This window comes from Ictalurus furcatus, chromosome 22 (genome assembly GCF_023375685.1).
Source record: "Ictalurus furcatus strain D&B chromosome 22, Billie_1.0, whole genome shotgun sequence".
NCBI lineage: Eukaryota > Metazoa > Chordata > Actinopteri > Siluriformes > Ictaluridae > Ictalurus > Ictalurus furcatus.
This window is the reverse complement of record NC_071276.1, coordinates 10,252,735-10,272,437: the sequence shown is the minus strand read 5'-3', so window position 1 is coordinate 10,272,437 and position 19,703 is coordinate 10,252,735. Positions and strand designations below refer to the sequence as shown.

Genomic DNA, 19,703 nt, shown 5'->3' with positions numbered 1-19,703 from the left:
TCGTTACAAACGGAACAGAACTAAACTCAAAGAACCAACCAAATAAATCAACAGAGGCGGCAATGCAGACGGACTAGTCCACTTTAGACACACAGGGGTTGGAAACAAAACACTACAAACTTCAAAGTACAACATTAAAGACAAGGCCAGCTGAATAATTGAAATAAAGATAGAAACAAATAAATCAAGAAAAATAAAGAAAGAAATACATGTGTGAATAACAAAGTAAAGAAAACGATATAGATGTATATTGTTTCTTAGTACTTCTCCAGGAGGCATGAAAGAATCAGTAGTTATTAATATCGTTTCTTAGTACATTTACATTTATGGCATTTCGCAGATGCCCTCATCCAGAGCGACTTACAGAAGTGCTTTGAAGTCTCTATCAATAAATACATCCTGATACTAGTTCACTAGGTTACGGACTAAAATTAGTCCTAAAATCAGTTTTAAAGCTCTGTTTGGGGGGGGTAATATAGTAAGAAAACACACAGACAGTTTTTTTTTTATGAAAAATGCTAATGTAAGTACTTTAAGAAGAGGTAGGTCTTTAGACATCTACGAGAAGTTCATTCCACCACCTAGGTGCCAAAACAGAGAACAGTCTTGATGCATGCCTTCCTTGTCCTGGTGTGGGAGAAGTTAGGAAGGTTGAAAACCAGTCGTGCAGCTGCATTCTGGATCAGTTGCAGAGGTCGAATGGAGCTCAGAGGCAGACTCGCCAGGAGTCAGTTGCAGTAATCCAGTCTTGAAATGACAAGAGACTGAACCAGCACCTGAGTGGCCTGTATGGATAGAAATGGATGGATCCTTCTGATGTTGTAAAGGAGAAATCGACATGAGCGTGTCAGATTAGCAATGTAAGAGGGAAAGGACAGTTGATTGTCCATAGTTTCCCAAAGGTTGTGTGCAGTAACTGAAGTTCTCTGGGGGGCATGAAAGAAATAGTCGTTATTGATTAGCTAATAGTGAACTACTGCATCCATCTGTGCGCTATTACTTACTAATTCATTAATCAGAGTTTCTAGCTAGTTAATCGTAGCTACTAGAATGTTAATATTGCGTTATTCATTTCTTCCTGTGTACTGTCCGTATTCTAAAGTGTTACCAAGTTGTCTAACATAATGTAATGTATGCGCAAGCTAGTTAGCTAGTTAAGTGCACTAACACAGGCTAAGGAAAATTAGTGTATAGGCTGATTATTAGGTACATTAATTCTGCTTACACCGGCAGACAGATTGCACAACAGCCAATGTGTGTAACGTAGCAGGCTGTGAGGTTTGGAAGCATGCGTTATAGTTACACCATCGTCGTGAAATGCATTAAGCTAAAACATACCAAATTAAATCTTTTGTATTGCAGAATAGAATTAAGGTTCTTTTCCTTGTTGTTGAACCTACTTGTATGCTGAGCAACTACAAAAAGCCCTGACATGAAATCTGCTTGTCCCAGATGCTCAGACTAGTGATTTTCCACCCCTGATTCTTAATGTCCACTTACGAACCTTCTTTCTTGCTCTTCACTCTTTACCTTATCTCTGCTGAGGCCAAACACAACAACTGTTCCAAACTGGTTAATTTCCTGGGCAGTCACTGTGACTCTTTGGGCCTGGACTCTTCTTGCACAGGGGTCTAACCACGTCTGATGGCCGTTGACAGCCAGTCGCAGAGTTTCAAAGGAACAATGGAAGCTGTAGATGTGTGACTGCTCAGGCCCTAATCCTTTTAAAGCAGAATCCCTTCCGGATCTTTTTCATCCGCCCTCACAGAGACACGTCTTTTTCCAAGGACTCTGTAATGCAGCGCATTAGGAGATAAAGACCTCTTGCTCACAGCTGCGACGTGCTGACAGCTCCTCGGAAAAGTCACTCTCAATTTATCTCTCATTCTTTATCTCTCTGATTATCGCCCTCTCATTGTTAAAAAAAAAATTCACCTGTAACCTCTTCATTTTCCTGAAGCCAATGTTTTCATGTCTTAAATCTGTTTTACATACAAATAATTCTCAGGACTTCATGACTGTCATAGGATCAGTCAGTTAATTTTATATTTTGACATACATCCTTGCTCTAAAACAACAACAAGAACTTTTAAAAATAATAAAAACATCTGGAAATTCCATTGGTTAGGACCCAATTATCATATGTTCCCAGGGGACATATAAGCGTTTTCCCACACTAGCATTAGTTTGTTATTGAATGGAAACATTTGATACTTCCAACCTAAGCTTTTAACCTTGAATTCACTGTAAATAATCTATGTTTATTATTATTTTTTAAATTCCATAATTGTGTTGATGCATACTGTATATACTGTAGATCCATTTCATTTTAAGGACTTAGGTGGTCAATAAGGATGTTATTTGTGAGTGTATAAATGCACTATTGCTCATAGTAAGTGATGGATTCGAGTATTTTCCATCATTGCTTCACAGACTACAAGTTTGGCATCCCAGACGTCACATCTGCCACTGCTGCTCCCCAGAGACCTCTGGGGCATGGGAACCCGCCTCCTCCCTCTTGTGTGGGGCCCTGTGCTTTACCCTGCTCACTCTCTCCACTCTCTCTCTACACACTTCCATCATTTATCATATCACACTCCTACTCATTTGTTTTCCCTCACTCTCTGATCTCACCGTCTCTCCTGACTAACCTAAGTGTCTCTTTTCCATTTTCCATTTTTTCTCCTTCTCTTGTCTCCTCCCTAATTCTCTCTCTCTCTCTCTCTCTCTCTCTCTCTCTCTCTCTCTCTCTCTTTCTTTTTTCCACCCTCTGCCCCAAGACAGTTGTTATGCAATCATCTAATTGAGGATGTGATATGAAAAACAGACATGGGAAGAGCAGGACTTTTTCCCAGAAAGGATTTCAGCTGCAGAACCCCTCCTGTCTGCAAAACTGTGGTTTGTGGGTTGTTCACTGTTACAGTGTAGTTACACACCCAGGGATTCAAGAGATATTTGGAAAGTGGTGGAACTCTGACAGTAATTGGTGGTGGAGGTTTCTATTACTGTATATCTCATGCCAGTTATCTGTGAGTTGACCTGCATTAACATTAACGTAGTGTTAACCTACATAGTTTATATTTTGGCTCACTACATGCAATCAACTGGGTTGATTCAATATCAGTTGGGATACCATGGACAGCAAATTAAACATTGCAATATTTGATTCATTTGATTCATTTGGTAGATTTCAATTTAGAAGATGAAACCTTTATTTGTCACGTATACCTTACAGCACAGTGATGTTTCTTTTTTCAGTTTCGGTGGCAATAACGGTATATAAATTGTAAGCATGTGTGGGTATATTTGCATACAGAAGCTCAACACAACAGCAGAGATTAGTCACTTTATAACCGCAATATAAGACCAGGCATTAAATATACAAATGCAAATATTTGCTCTGTTAAAGCTTTTGTGGTGTAAACCAAATTAAATACAGTATGCTCAGAATAATGGACTACGATAAGATCCAAAAGTCTACATTTACTAATAAATGTTTTTATTTTATTATTTTTAACACACACACACACACACACACACACACACACATACGGTGCTATGAAAAAGTACCCCCCCCCACCCCCCTTATTCTTATTGTTGCTTTTTTATTGACACAAAAAAAGTTATCCAACACCTGTCACCCAGGTGAAAAACTAATTGCCCCTTTAAACTTAAAATCTGGTTGTGCCACCTTTAGCAGCAATAATTGCAACCAAACTTTTCCGATGACTGGAGATCAGTCTTTCACAGCACTGTGGTGGAATTTTGTCTCAGTATTCTTTGCAGAACTGCTTTAGTTCAGCCACACTGGAGGATTTTCGAGCATGAACTGCCTGTTTAAGGTCCTGCCACAGCATCTGAATTGGTTCAAGTCAGGACTTTAACTAGGCCACTCCAAAACTTTAAGTTAGCTGTTTTTGAGTCATTCAGAGGTGGACTTACTCCTATGCTTTGGATCATTGTCTTCCTGCATAATCCAGTTGTGCTTGAGTTTCAACTTAAGAATGAATATTCTCCTTTAGGATTTTCTGGTAGAGAGCAGAATTCATGTTTCTGTCAATTATTGCAAGTTGCCCAGGCCCTGAAGCAGCAAAGCATCCCCAAACCATCACACTCCCACCACCATGTTTGACGGTAGGTATAATGTTCTTTTTGTGGAATTCTGTTTGGTTTATGCCAGATGTAATGGGAACCCTATCTTCTAAACAGTTCCACTTTCGACTTGTCAATCCACAGAACATTCTCCCAAAAGGTTTGAGGATCATCAAGGTGTGTTTTGGCAAAATTTAGACAAGCCTTAATGTTCTTCTGGGTTAGCAGTGGTTTTCACCTCGCCACTCTTCCATGGATGGCATTTTTGTCCAGAGTCTTTCTGATAGTAGAGTTATAAGCAGTGATCTTTATTGATGCAAGAGAGGCCTGTAGGTCCTTTGATGTTGTCCTTGGCTCTTTTGTGACTTGCTGGATGAGTAGTTGCTGTGCTCTTGTAGGAATTTTTGAAGGTCGGCCACTTCTGGAAAGGTTCACTGCTGTGCTGAATTTTTTCTGTTTGGAGATATTGGCTCTCAGTGTGGTCTTTTCAAAATAGCTTTGTAACCCTGATGTATTTCAGTCACCTTCTTCCTCATCATTTCTGGAATTTCTTTCAATTTTGGCATAGTGTGTTACTCAGTAAGACCTTTTAACCAACTTTATACTGTTGAAAAAGTTAAATAGTGTTGATTTGATTGAACAGGGTTTGCATTAATCAGGCCTGCTTGCGTCTAGTCCAGCTGAACCCCATTATGAATGCAGTTTCATAGATCTGGGGAATTAGTAACTACAGGGGAAAATACATTTTCACACAGGCCCAGTTGGTATTGGATAACTGTTTTGCTTCATTATGCTGACTCGGTTTGTGTAGTACCTTTTTGCAAAATTGTATTAGTTCATTAAGTAATATTAAAACTGCTCTTGGTACTGGAGCGTACTATACATTTACTTCACTATATTTCACTCAGCTCAAATGTGCTGAAATGTTCTGAAATATCTCTGTATCAATTAAAGCATTTGGTCATTTAGAGAACTTTGATGACTAAATGTGCTTGCTCACCTGTTCCTCCCCAGCGCAGGAGAACAGCTGGATGTCCATCAACACCCCCTGTGCCCCTACGCCTTTCCTTTAAGATCTTTGAATGATTCTGAACACATGGACAAGCAGTTAAAGCAGTGTTTATCTGACCCTGATGACAGTCCTAAATAAATGTTGTTTCTCTGTCTGTTTCCATTTTTTATTATTAAGTAATAAATTCGAGCAGAGATTCTATGGCCTTTAGTGCGATGAAGACTATATGTTGTATTTTATTAACAGTGGTTTAGGAATAATTACAGTATATGTTTGGTTTGTTTAGGATTATTGGGATGTACTAAGGAAGAATATACTTATTCTCTTTCCCAGGCCGTGGGGAATTTAAGCCCCCACCAAGTCTCAAAATTCTACTTATGGTTTTGCATGTGTTTGCATAGCACAGGATTCCCAGCGAGTGGAGCTCATTTATACAACAAATAAGGGTTTTACCCTAAGTCTGTTAAAATTCTGTTAAGTTACAATAATAACAACAACCATTAACCAATAACTACAACAGTCATTTAAATGAAGAACATCTCAGAGTTTCTGTCTATTTACTGTAAACAGACATGTGAAGCGAGTTATCATTTTCCACCCGGACATCTCCGTTCCCAGGCGCTGTTGGAATGCAGCTGCTGAACCAGTCGAAACTGAGAGATCAGGTTGGACAATAAGCACGCTTCACTGCTTCAGGCTCACACACTTTGTTTCAAGGAGAGCTGTTGTGATAGGATATGATGCCAGGTGACAGGTGAGGGAAATCTGAGATACACACATATGCACAGGCTGTAAAGTCAGCAGTTTAGTTCTGCAGTCCTAGTGGAAAAGACGGATGGAAAAATAAGGGCCACTCGCACTGCTCTCATACGACCCTGTACAACATTCTTGTCCTTGTCCAACTGTGTTTTACATAATTATTTTGTTTGTGTGTTTAGCCTGAGAGTATGCAAAATATCTTGTGAGAGAGAAGGGACATGCTGACATGCTCTTAGCTAGACTGCTGTGAATGTTTTCCTGCTTCCTGTAGCTTAAGTAGGGTGAAACATTGCATGTTTTGTCAAGAGATCTTTAAAGCTATGGTCATTTCTTATTGACTAGCCCTGAAAGTCCGGGAAGGTTCTCAAGAACACACAGAAGAACTCGAGAGGTCTTGAAATCTATGGACCTTTCTCGTAGCTGTTTATAATTTACACATGATTCGATGGTAGGTTCTCAGGAACACCTAGGCTCTGTTTCGAAACACTCACCTAAACTATTTAAGAAAGAAGGTAGATTAGGGAACCTAAGTGAGCTCTTTGTCTCCCCTCTCACCATTTCATTCCCACACTACTCCCATATTGTTAATTTCTTCCTTTGTGATTTCCTATCCATTTGCAAGTTCCTCAGCCAGACTTCACACCTCCCAGCTTAACATGAAAAGGCTTGACGTGAGCCGACACCTAAAATTGTCGTTGTTTGACCAGTGTCGCTGCAGACATTTGAGGAGCCTGCGAACCTCATGGATTTGTGGGTCTCTGGTTAAGCTTCTGAACATGTGAGAAGATCTGTCTATAGTTGCTAGCCTGTTGTAAATGGATGTAAGTAAATAGTTAAATGAAGTACATTGGAAATTAGTGTTGTGTACGTTTGCTTTGTCCAATGAATGGAAGGACAATGAATCAGGAAGGACATGGCCACTTTTGATCTCCTTGCAACACTCTGTGTGTGGCTGTCAATAAGCTTTGGGGCAGAGTGGAAACGTGGTCATGGAAATAAAATCACTGGCTTCCTGTGGATATAGGATGTATGTTTGGACACTAAAAGCTTGTGTAGTCCTTTTATTCTGACTGGAATACTGCACAGTATTACCCTGGAACACCTTCATGAGTCTGGCATCAATATTTTACAGGGTTATAATTTCATATTAAATATGAAAGGCTTATCACCATTACACAAATGTAATGGTGATAAGGGTATATGTAACCTTGATTGGTTACATATACCCTCACCAGCCACTTTAATAGGAACACCTGCTCATTCATTCAATTATTCAGGTCCAAAACAGGACGGTTGAAGATTGGAAAAACATCAAATGGTCTTTTTCCAATCTTCAACACCCCAATTTCAGTGAGCCTGTGCTCACTGTAGCATCAGATTCTGGGCTTTCATGAGTGGAACCCGATCTTCTGCTGTTATATCCCATCTGCCTTTCTGAGATGCGTTTCTGCTCAACATGGCTGCAAAGAGTGCTATTAAAATAAAGAGTTACCACAGCATTCCTGTCAGGTCAAATCAGTCTGGCCATTCTCTTCTGGTCTGTATTATCAACAAGGCATTTCTGACAGTGGAACTGGTGCTCACTGGATGTTTTTTGTTTTCAGCACCATTCTGTGAAACTTCTAGAGAATGTTGTGTGTGAAAATACCCCATGAGAGCAGTAATTTTTGAAATACTCAGACCAGCCGATCTGGAACCAACAACCATGCCACGGTTAAAGTCACAGCGATGACATTTCCCCCCCCATTCTAATGGTTCATATGAAGCTCTTGATTGTATCTGTATGATTTGGTGCATTGTGCTGCTGCCACATGAATGGCTGATTGGTTAATTGCATGAATGAGAAGGTGTACAGGTTTAACCATTAAAGTGGCCTGTGAGTGTATATTTATAATGATTCTATGTTACATACACACACATACAGACACATACTCTGTTCTTCTATAGCAGCAAACTCCCAGCAATGAGAATAACAAGGTTAAGTCAAGTCACACCAGCATGGCAACTTTGTTTGGAGGTCATTAGTGAAGACCCAGAAGTCCAGGAGCTTCTTTCCCATGAGTGGCCTGCAGATATTTACCCAGAATATGGAGGCATGCCACAACCCCTCATGATCCATGATCCTTAGCCTCCCACACACACACACACACACACACACACACACAAGAAGTCAAGAAGATACTCTAGCTAAGTGTTCATTTTAGAAAGAGAGTCACATTAGTTTAACCTTAAATCCCAACAATAAAAGTAGTAAATAAATAACTAGTTAACTGACCAAGTGGGTGCCTTATAATAAGGTCATTAAGGTCTAACTAACCTATTTCTGTATTTGCATGGAATGCTACCACAGTTCCTTGCAGATGCACTTTTAATGATCACTGTCTGGCTCTACCCTGATGGATTTCATATCTACTGAATTCAACTGAACTTCAAGCTGACAGGCACGAACCAAAACACTCAGACCCCCACATCTAGAAGCTAGAAAAACTTAAAACAAGAAGACAAAACATAGATAAACTAGAGAGCTGAGTGGTGCTGCTATGTCTCAAGAGAATCATGGATGGAAAAAGGCCACATGGTTCCCAAAACAGTCCAGCCATGACTGGGTTTTTCCTCAACTTCACCTTCTGCCTTGCTATCAGTGATTTCGCCTGATATGTACTTTGTCGGTCACAGCTGAGGTCCTTGAGAAAGTTCAAGAGTTGCTGAAGGAAACTATAAATCAACCAAGTCTAAGAATAGAGTAAGCTCTATTCATATTGTCTCTATTTTTTAATGCTTTGCTTATTTTGCAAGTGTTTTTCTACTACTAATCTGGGTACAGGTGATGAAACACACAAGACACTGCTTGTTTATGTGAAGATGATCAACAAGGGAGACGTTTTGTGACATAAAATATTATATTTAATAGACTACATAGGAGGATTGTCATTCTAACCATATACAAGTATGCAGTAGAATGAGAAAGCATTCTCCAAGGCCTTGGTGCAATATGTTATAGATACATGACAACAGGGCAGTACAAGATAATCACTGGACATGTAGTGCAAATTAAGAAAAGTTACAGTGCATGCATTGTCCAATAAGAAAATCTTTCACATTGCCCTGCTCTACACAGGAAAAGATTTAAATGTACCAGTCATAAAGGAAATGCCAAGGAAATATATAAAAATAAAAAGTAAAGAAAATATAGTGAATGTTTCCCACTGTCTGATATGAAGTAACAGCTGATGTTAAGAAATTTCAGCACCGTTTTGGACAAAATAACCAGTTTATTTTCACAAACTGGCTGGTGGAAACCTATCTATGAGGCTCACGGCTGGCATCAGAACGGTCACAAAAGCAACAATGAGGTCATGCCCCAGTGGGTGTGCCAAGAGAAGGATTAGCATTAAGAGATGCAGGGCGACACAGGGTCTACGCTGTGAACCTTCACACAACCTCCTCAAAAACAAAAAGGGGAAGTGTCTCTGTGTGACTGGCCCCAAGTGACTTCCTGTTTGTGACTCTGTGGCCAAAAACAGAGCCAGATACCATGCCCTTCTGCAGTTTGGACAGCGGTGGAGTGCCGTAGTTTTGCCGGGTGTCTCTCCACACGTCGTCTCTCGACGCCTGTAGGTGGAGCGTCACAATGCTGGGAAGCAGCTGGGCCCACTATAAAAGAGACAAGTGTGTGTTTTTGTGTGCAATCATTAGTGGACCATAAACAAATGTTTTGTTGTGATATGTGATTATGTGACTCGTCACTCACTGGTATGATATGACATTAGATCAAGTCTCTGTTTTTACATCACTTATCATTCATTACAATATATTCATTGTCTTAAACATTAGACAAGCCACAGGGCATTGTTTGATGAATGTGGGGGGTTGTGGGTGGTGGTGGAGAGACAGGATGTATAAATCAATTGTTGATTCACTGAGGAAGCTATAACGCTACAATAGAACCACAATGGGATATTGTACCAATTTCAGGTGGTCACGAAAGGTCTTGAATTTGTAGTCATAGGCCTTAACAAATGAATGTTGCCAGAAATGATTCTGCCTAACCTCAGTTAAGCAATGAAAGTGCTAAATCACTAGAAAATATGTATTTACTGAATTAAATTTTCACTGGAAACTAAGGATGTATCATGGTATTATATTGTGTTGAATTAACACAAAGTCTAGCAGAGCACAAACTACAATTAAGAGTAAGTGTTTCTTAAATACTATGCTAATAATGAAATATGCATGTTTATCCTTGATATCGGCCTTTTGTATGATTTATCTTAGTTTGTCCCATCTGAGATTAGCTGGCAGTTTTGGAATGCAAGTGGTTTTAGCTCCAGCATCCTGACCAGTGTATAATGATGTTTTTGGACAAATTCAAATCCTTTGTACATGTGAAAGCTTTTCTCACCTCTGATCCGAAGTCTCTGAAGTGTGAGGTGATTAGTGGTGATTTTGCAATGGTGTGAACACAATAACTTTTTGCGCTTTTCCACTGTACTTTTCCACTTTTCTCCTACTCCAGATGGCACCACATCCAGTATTCACTTCATAGTGGAACAAGGCAAAACAACACTTAAATGCAACATACGAACATACATGTGTCAAATGGAATACTAAATGTTTATGCGATTTTATTTATTTATTTATATATATATATATATATATATATATATATATATATATATATATATATATATATATACATACATAGCTTGAATAAGCAGTTTTTATATTACCCATGATAACTGAGCTCTTTGTTCACTGAAGTTACAGAAGACCTGTTTAATCCACATCCTTCCTTTCAGCATTACTGAAATTGCTTTTTCCCCCTTAGCTTCTTAGTTTCCCAAAGTGGCGCAGCATCTCTGGTGCAGACCATTCTCAACAGCAGATAAAAAAACAAGCCAAACTTGAGTGTACTTCTGTGCTCTAATCTCATGGTTTTATCATATTGTATGCTTTATGAGAGCCTTCTGGATTTAACCTGCAAACATCTGGGATCACGTTATCATTTCTGTTATGACGCTAGTGCTCTGGTCAGTGTTATCTTGCAGTACTAGGGAGCCCTGACACCCCCCCCCCCTCCCTTTTTTATCATGTGAATAACTGAACAACTACTACAAATTTGATCAATACCAAAAGCCGACCATCAACTTCTGTTCAATGGAGTTTTACATATTCAGCTTTACTGATGTAAATGTGTCTATCTGTATCTGCAGAAGACCACCAACGTACACGTAGATCCCTCGACTAAACAAACCAGAGCTAATGTACCTGATGATAATAACAAAGCTGTGTTGCTAATGGATAGGGACTGGCTGAGGATTTGCCCCAACATGTCTTGCGGCAACAGCTGCTGCTGTCTCTAGTAGCTCCTCCCACTGAATTGATAGTAATAAAGGAAAGGCTTTAAAAAAAACTTTTCTGTGCAGTGTATTTTATCCCAAGCAGCATAACTTGTGGATTTAAGTTTAGCCCTCCTAATCTGTTTCTCAATAACCAAACAGCATAAGTTCATCAATCAGGCAGTACATGAAGAACAATAAGATGTGGAATGTAGCTGGCTAAGTTAAATATTGGATCATGGAAAATTTTATTTTTTATGCTTTGGATTGATGTCTTGTTGAAGGACACATCCATGTTTCTTTCCTTTTTTTTATAAACTGGAAGTCACTTTTTACCTAATCTTTCCAAACTTTTGCCTTTAAATGTATATTTTCCAAGAATCTCAGAGGATGGTTATTTAACTGCATATATTAAGGTGGAAAAAGTAAAATAATCCTAGATCAGCACTACATGTTTGGCATATGTAGCCCACGAGGTGACAGATGAATACCAATCAGAAATAATCTGTAGTTTGTGGGTTTTATTTGGTTGCAGCACAGATATAAATCTCAGCTAGTTCTGAGAAAAAAAATCTTTTCTCTGGAGCATGAATGTATGAATCTTGAGACATTTGCCTGTTAAGCATAATTCATTTTTTAGGTTTTCTGCCCTAAGTGTTGGTTGCACTGCTGTACTGGACAGGAGTGTGGCATTTTAAAGACATTGTTGATAATACAAAGGTAAAAACATTAATATCTGTTGTTGGACCCTTCAAACATAAAAATTTGAGTGAATAAGTGTGTAATACCACATGTATAGATAACATTTATTTTGTTACAGCACTTTCTGAAGAGCAAGCCTGGCAGAAAATACATTTATTGTTTGGCCTTGCTCTTAGAGGTTTTGTTTATTTTACAGAAGAATGATGTCTGTGTTGTTTCACTGTCGCAGGGGATCTGCAAATTTGTCAAATGTGAATTTCATGTGGTGTTTAATCCCTTTCCTATAACTATCTTCAAATGTTACTAACATGGATCAGGGGTGACAAAAGTTCAGAAAAATCATACTCAAGTGTCAACATTTAACTCAATTAAAATCATTTTTAAAAAACTGCTCAAAATGATACATGACTGAAAGTTGGACTGAATAGCGTCCAATTGTTTAAAAATAATCAGTGATATTATGTGAAACTTGTAGTCATGGCTTTTTTTCCCAATGCATTCCCACATTTGCTAATTTTTATTAAGTCAAATAACTCTATTTGTATTGAAAGTTATGAAGTTTAAGATTAGAGTTCAGGTCATGGTTAGCCTTCAAAATTCTCTTACAAAGTCAAGTGAAATTGAACAAAATAATTTATTTAATTAAATTATATCAATAATTTGGCTTTATAACTTTTTCAATTAATTACAAGCAAGTCAGACTGAGAGAGAATGATGAGTGGATGTGGTATTCCTACTAATGGGTATGGATTTGACTGGATGTTTTAATTATAGTTCATAAGTAAGGTTAAAGTGCACATAAATATAAATAATTGTTTTAGGTAGTTGGGCAGAAAAAAATATATTCGAGTCATGATTTTTTAGATTCGTGACTAAAAGTGAAAAATTTAAGCTGCAAAAGAGTGGATTTTTTATTGAAAGTAATTGAGTATTAATTTTTAGTTATATTCAGGTAAAGTATACAAAATACCCCAAAACTATAATTATGAACAGTACAGGAAGAAATGTACAATTATTTAAGTATTTTAGATCTCTGACAGAGGGTCATGTGGATGCCACAGTAAAACAGAGTGGATGGATTCAAACAGAATGGATTTCTTTATTTATTTCATTGAAGGATCACCTTAGTGGTGGACGGTGATGTTTAATGAAAAGACAGACCATGTCAAACAGCTTTTTGAGACATTAGTGATACCCATGGCCTCAGCAGCAAAATGAATTCAGAGGCCCAAATATCCTTCTGAGGCCCAGACGAAGGAGCAACCACTCAAGTTGAATACATCAGTTGAAATTCACTTTTATAGACAATGTAGGCTATGACACGCAACACAGCAAAATGAGACTGCAGTCCCAGATAGGATGACAGTTCTCACACTTCTGATCCCAGCGTGCAGTGTGAGAGCTGTTTCTGCATGTCTGTACACAGTTCTAATTATCTCCCTATCATGGATGCCGCCTCCACAATGAACCTCTTTTCCCAAGCCTTCAGGTCACACTGCCTCCAGAGATGTTTCCCACACTGCCTGCAGTTACCTGCAGCTTTTTGGCACCTACTCACACATACAAACCCACACCCTAAGGGAATGGTGCCAATTTGGAGTACTAAATGAATCAAGAAGGAAAATCTAGAGCCTTGGGGTGTTGAAAGTGCTTGTCACACCTTATACTTACTCATAATAGAGAAAAAGCAATTTACCTTATTCATTACAGCAAGAGGAATGGATTAAGTTGTGTTTTCTTTACTGTCACACAAGAAAACTTTATAAGTTATATAGGTTATTAATCACCACTCCTGTGAACTCCAATTTTTACTATTGTCTATATTCTATTGCAGGTAGCCTATGGCATTTCTATATAAAACCATTTCGCCTTGTGGCAAATATATATAATTATGCCTTCTTGCATGAATTAAAACATAAGTACATGCAAGTCAGAACGTTTCAAATGTTGAGGGTGCAGCTAAATGCTGGCCTACTGAAAGTGCAGAACTGCTTTCTTTAGTTGCTTAATCATCCTCATTGAAGCTTTTACCTACGGTACTTGCCTTGAAGATTAAGTAAATGAAGGTGGGGCGCTATATGACTCTGTGTTTGCTGATAAACTCCTGAAACTCTCCCTGTGCCAGTCAACATTTCTCATCACATAAATTTATTTGTTCTTTAATTTCGTTGTAGTCCCAAAAAAGTGAAGCAGAGATTTAGTCACTGATCTGTACACAGAAACTTTTTATTTTATTTGATTTTATGTTTTGAGCTGGTCAAGGGATTTTAAAGGTAACACACAGTATGTAGGCTATTAACGCTTGAAGTGTGCTTTTGATTTTCAATTTTTGTAGACTATATTATGGTTTGTATTTGAAATGGAAGGCCTTTATCTTTAATAAAAAAAACAAAAACTTGAATAATAGAAAAAAAACTGTCATAATAAATAGCATGTCAGAAACAAATAAGTCAAAATGTCAAAATGGTATGTCAAACATATATTAGTCTGGATATAAGTCCTGTCAGGATCATTATAGGATTTTGCAGCATTATGTAGCTTTTGTGACTGAGCACATTTGTAGGCACTTTCTGCTGTATATGCTGTACACCCATGCTTCTCAGGGGTCAGTGAAGCATAGCTAGAGTGGTGGAAATCATTTATTAAAGTTAATATATTTACTATTGAGGTCTAATAGCTATTATTCTGTTTAAGTAGGCCTGTAAACATCATCGTGTCAGGACATTTCAGGAATAAAATACTATTTGACTATTTGACTCCATCCATCCATTTCCATAGCGCTTATCCTACACAGGGTTGCAGGGGAGCCTGGATCCTATTCCAGGGAGCTTGGGGCACAAGGCATGGACAAAGTGAATGGAGTGCCAACACATTGCAGGGCACAGTCGCACCCCCATTGACACACACCCTACACACTACGGACAATTTGGACATCAGCCTTCAACGCATGTCTTGGGACTGGGGGAGGAAGCTGGAGTAAACCCAGAGGAAACCCCCAAGTATGAGGGGGCTTTGCAAGCTCCATGCACACAGGGCGGAGGCAGGATTCGAGCCCCCACCTGGGAGGTGTGAGGCAAACATGCTAACCGCTAAGCTGATGTGCCCCCCTATTTGATGTCAATAAATAGCAAAATAGTATTGAAAACATTTAAATGAGGTCAATATCAGAATAGTTGGATTATGTTCATAAAATAAAATGCTCTGAGAGAGTCCATGATTTAAATTTTTTTTTTTTACAGTAAAAGTGGTCCTTAGCTGCAAAAAGTTTGAGAAGCTCTGCTGTAGAATCTCCACTTTAAGCCAGTTAACCCTTGTGTGTCATTATGGACATTTTTATCTTTTTCATTTTTTAAAATCATTTTGCCTGTGTAAATGCAAACAGAATCAATTTTCCAAAAGGTGTTTATTTTTATTGAAATTTTAATATTTCACCCTCATTTGTTTTCATAAATCTATTTTAAACTAGGTACACAAAATAGTTGCACTCAGTACCTTAAGGATAAAAATGTTCCCACTGAAACCCATTCAAACGGCAATATTTAATCCCTGTGACGTTTAAGCAAAAAATCATGCATTCTGTGTTAAGAGGCTTTTCTTTTGTTGACAAGGTTTCAAAACATTTATTTTTTATTTTCTGAAATGTGTACTATTTTCTCAGGTTTTGCCTACGGGGAAAATACATGCTTTGTCTTTTTTCTGATTCTGCTGTATTATAGAGCATTGCAGACCAACTGAATAAATGATGCAGCTATAATTATGTGGGTGTTTGTGTTTGTATGGATATCAGAGTTGTGGTTTGTTTGTGTGTACAGAAAATTGTATGTGTGTGTGTGAACAGTTTGAAAGAAAGAAATGATATTGTACTGGAAATCACAAATCCCACCCCATGTATATGAGTCAAATAAGGTTTCTGAGCTTAGAAGATTTTTCATTTTGTAAAGAAACCGGCATTTAACGGGTTAAAATTCTGAAAATGAATGAATGTTTGGTAATTATGATCAGTGTTGATGCTGGTAAAAAAAAAAATTGCAGTCAGTGAAAATGGAATAAATATTAATATATAATATTTCTATGACAGTTTCTTGACATGGACATTTTTGTCTTCTATGAACCTGAGTGGTAGGTTTTGTTTTTTAAAATCTGACACTGCATAAAAAATATGAACACATCAACATTAATGTTGTTGTTAATCACTGACATATCAAAGACTGTAATAACCAAAGAACAAAATTCTGCTTAGCATTTAATATATGGAAAATAATTATCATTTTTCTTTTTTTTATATATATATATAAAAAAACATATGTGGCATCATATAAACAAACCAGCATTTAAAGAGTTACAATTCTGATGTTTGGTAATTATGATCAGAACTGATGCTGGTAAAAAAAAAAAAAAAAAAAAAGGCAGTGAAAGTGGAAAAAAATATGAATTGCCTATATAATATTTCTATGACAGTTTTTGGACATTAACATTTTTGTCCTTTATGGACCTGAGAGTAACTTTTTTAATTCAGGCACAAGGGTTAAACGACATTTACCATCCCAACACCCAAAACTAACTAGTACCCTAACTGTACAATATCAATTAACAATATGAATAAGCTACAGTAGAAAAATTAATGTTTATGTTTATTGGTGTAATGTTGCACATAAGAGTTTCATTGCATACTGTACACTGTCTGCTCCTAACCACGTGACAATAAAACCTGAAATCCTTTCCCATCTATTTCCCGCTTCTGCGTTTTAAACGGATCGACGCGCGTGAAAGGGGCGTGTTTTTCCCACTGCCTCCGTGTGTGTGTGTGTGTGTGTGTGGAGTAAAGGAGAGCAGATGAATAGCTGTTGTAAAAAGTGTAGAGGCGGAGGGAGCTTTGAATCCCATTCACTGACACTGCTAAGGCCAGGTCACACGCGCGCGCAGTTTGCGGGGGAACAGGAAGAAAAGCGCCATATCTGGATATAATTCTGTATTCTCTCTCTCTATCTCTCTCTGTCTCTATCTCAGTGTGTGTGTGTGTGTGTGTGTGGTTTTTTTCCCCTTCGAACCAAACAAATGTTGGATCTATGTTAACGCGCGGAATCGTACAGCTCCATAAGAAGGAATGCATCTTTTCCTCGTGAACCTGATTCCTGTGATTTCGCTGATTGCTTTGACACATGGTAAGACGCCACGCCGAAAAAAAAAAAACATGCCTGTTTCTGTTATTTACAAAGTGCACATCAAATAAATAGCTAAATGAAAATCTGAAACTTACCAGGATTATGAAGTGCGGATAAAAAAACAAAACAAAAATCAACAATAAAGAAGAACCGAAAATAGCCCAGTATCAGTAGAAACCCACTTGTTGCTCTCAGAATGAAAGTCACTCAACGCTGGGATTGACTTTAAAACGTTTTTAAAATGGACTATAAAAAGTTCCAGATGGTGTGGAAGGTATCTATATAAATGTATAGTTAATAAAAAGCACTTCATACACACACTGAGCATCAGGTGAGTCAGTGTAAATCACATAACGGTTCCCTAACAGGCGCCGCTTCACTGCAGGTTAATGGTGTAGACTACAGTACAGCTAACTGTTAGACTCTGTAACGCGCTGCTCGTTAATATCTTATTAATAACTAATAACATAAGAACTTACCAGATATTAAGCTTTTTTAAAAATTAATAACAACAAAAAAATGATAATAATAATTTAAAAAAAAGAGTTACAGTGTAACTTCGTTGACGCGTAAACAACTTGTTTAGCCGTAAACAAGAGAACTAGAGAAGTACACAGCTAACTAAATATGTACACTTTCAGAAGAAAAGGTACTAAAGTGTATTTGTGTAGTCGCCCGGTTGGTACCTTTATCTTTTGTACTTTTAATAGGCTATGTGTCTCCCACTGGGAAATGTAGGCTAGATATTGTGTACATTTTAAAAGGTTTAAAGTTTACCGTAATTACCGTATAGAGTAAAGCTTGGAAAGTACTTTGCTAACATTTTTCTTGGCAAAAGAACAAGGGTACAAAACAGTTCATTTTTTTCTGAGTGTAGATAGATAGATAAGATAGATAGATAGTCAGTAAAGCTACGTTAGCACAGTTAGGTAAAGTTTCGCAGAAATGGTTTAGCAGGTCTGTGTTAACAACCAAAAATAGCCTCATTCTGGAGAGCAGCTGAAGTTTGAAGAAGGACTCGAGCAATGCTGGGTTCAGGCTCTCCTGCCACCAAACATCTCTTCAAGGTGTTAGGAGTCACACTTTTACCCCATCCCTTTTTCTCTCTGTGGGCTTCGATCCACGGCATTTTGGTTTCTCTCCAACAAGTTGAAAGCATTCATTTACTTATAAATGAAAATTCGTTGGCACTTGGAGGAAAACAAATACCGTCGTTACGTCTTTTGTCTTCTTTCTCTTAAGTAAGCTTGGGAATTTGGCATGTATATGAAATTTTGTATTTGTATCAGCTTGTGCAAGGCATTGTCTTACTGACATTCTTGTACTTACAGGTCTGAAATGTTCTGAGAAATGCCAAAACGGAGGTACGTGTGTGGCTACTGCAGATGGAAGAGGAGAATGCAAGTGAGTCTGAATCTCTGTGTGTTGAAAACATTGAGAGCACGAAGCCTGCCAGTTGTACCGCACCAATATTGGACCTCTTGTTTGATGCTTTCGATGAGTAGACTTATTATGTTGTTAGTTTGACAGTAATTACTGATATAGAATCGTTGAAGAATAGTACTAAATTGTAGCTTTCATTTTCATTGGGGTTGTACCTATCTTTTGTACCTTTAATAAGCATCTGTCTCTGAAAAATGTGGATATAGTGTACCTTTAAAATGATTTAAAGTACATAAATGTACTGTAATTATGGTAATTAGTTTATAGGGTAAAACTTTAAAGGTACTATATGTATATATTTGTAGGTGAAAGATACATACTAAAAGCACAAAAAAGTGTACACCATCCCTGAGACAACGAATAGCACCCTTTTTCCTTGAGCGTGTACCCTGGCAATCGGGAAAAATGTGTGATGGCATGCCTAAATACCGCTTTTAGACCAAGGCCCTACCTGACACCTAAACCCCCATGCTTTTGTAATGCTTACGCACATTCTCGAAGAGAAGCCATGGTCCACACCAGCCAATGAAGAGGATGATGGTGATGATGTTGATAAAGGGAGGGAAATTTGGCTTTCTCTTGTCTTGCTATTTGTGCATCTTGTCTAACAGAAGTCTCAGAGACGCTCTAAGCCCCAAATCTTGTTTCTCTTTTCTTTTATGAAACGACAGCTGGGGTTTGCCAGAAACTCAGCATCCATTGTTCTCCCATCTAGATTAATTCTGTGTGACTAATCTGTGTCAGGCTTCCCAGAATGCCTATACCCCCCACCCCACACACCCCTATCCTCGCTTGGGTGTTTTGTCCCATTTTGAATAGCAATTCTTTGATTTATATTAGAGGGACAGATGGCAGCAGAGTGTAATTGGACTGGATGTTTTCATAATTGGCAACAATTGAGCAGACGAATATAAAAAGCGAACCGCCCTAGAGCACATACCTTCACTCTCCTGATTAGAATTGGGGGTGGGGGGGTTGTTATGAAATTGCCACTGGCTGTGAGTTCATTTCTTACTGGAGCTAACTTTTGATTGTTTTTTCTATCTGTGCACAATTGAGATACAAACGTGGTCTTGAGTTTCAGGGAGTTTGGCCGAGTGTAGTAGTGTCTTCTTTCTCGTTATCAGCAAGCTATCAGCGTGACTGGTTTGAAATAGGGACCGCGGCAATGTTTGCGGCCTCCTTTAGAGGGCC

At 38.2% G+C, this 19,703-nt stretch overlaps 1 protein-coding gene across 1 annotated transcript in view; it reads left to right on the top strand.

Annotated features, from left to right (window-relative positions):
- Nucleotides 1-16,686: 16,686 nt before the first annotated feature.
- Nucleotides 16,687-19,703, top strand: part of notch1b (notch receptor 1b) — a 43,442-nt gene continuing 40,425 nt past the window's right edge. The window contains exons 1-2 of the mRNA XM_053610140.1: nucleotides 16,687-17,066; nucleotides 18,398-18,470. Of these exons, the coding sequence (XP_053466115.1) occupies nucleotides 17,009-17,066; nucleotides 18,398-18,470 (131 nt within the window). The 5' untranslated portion in view covers nucleotides 16,687-17,008. The remainder of the gene's footprint in view (nucleotides 17,067-18,397; nucleotides 18,471-19,703) is intronic.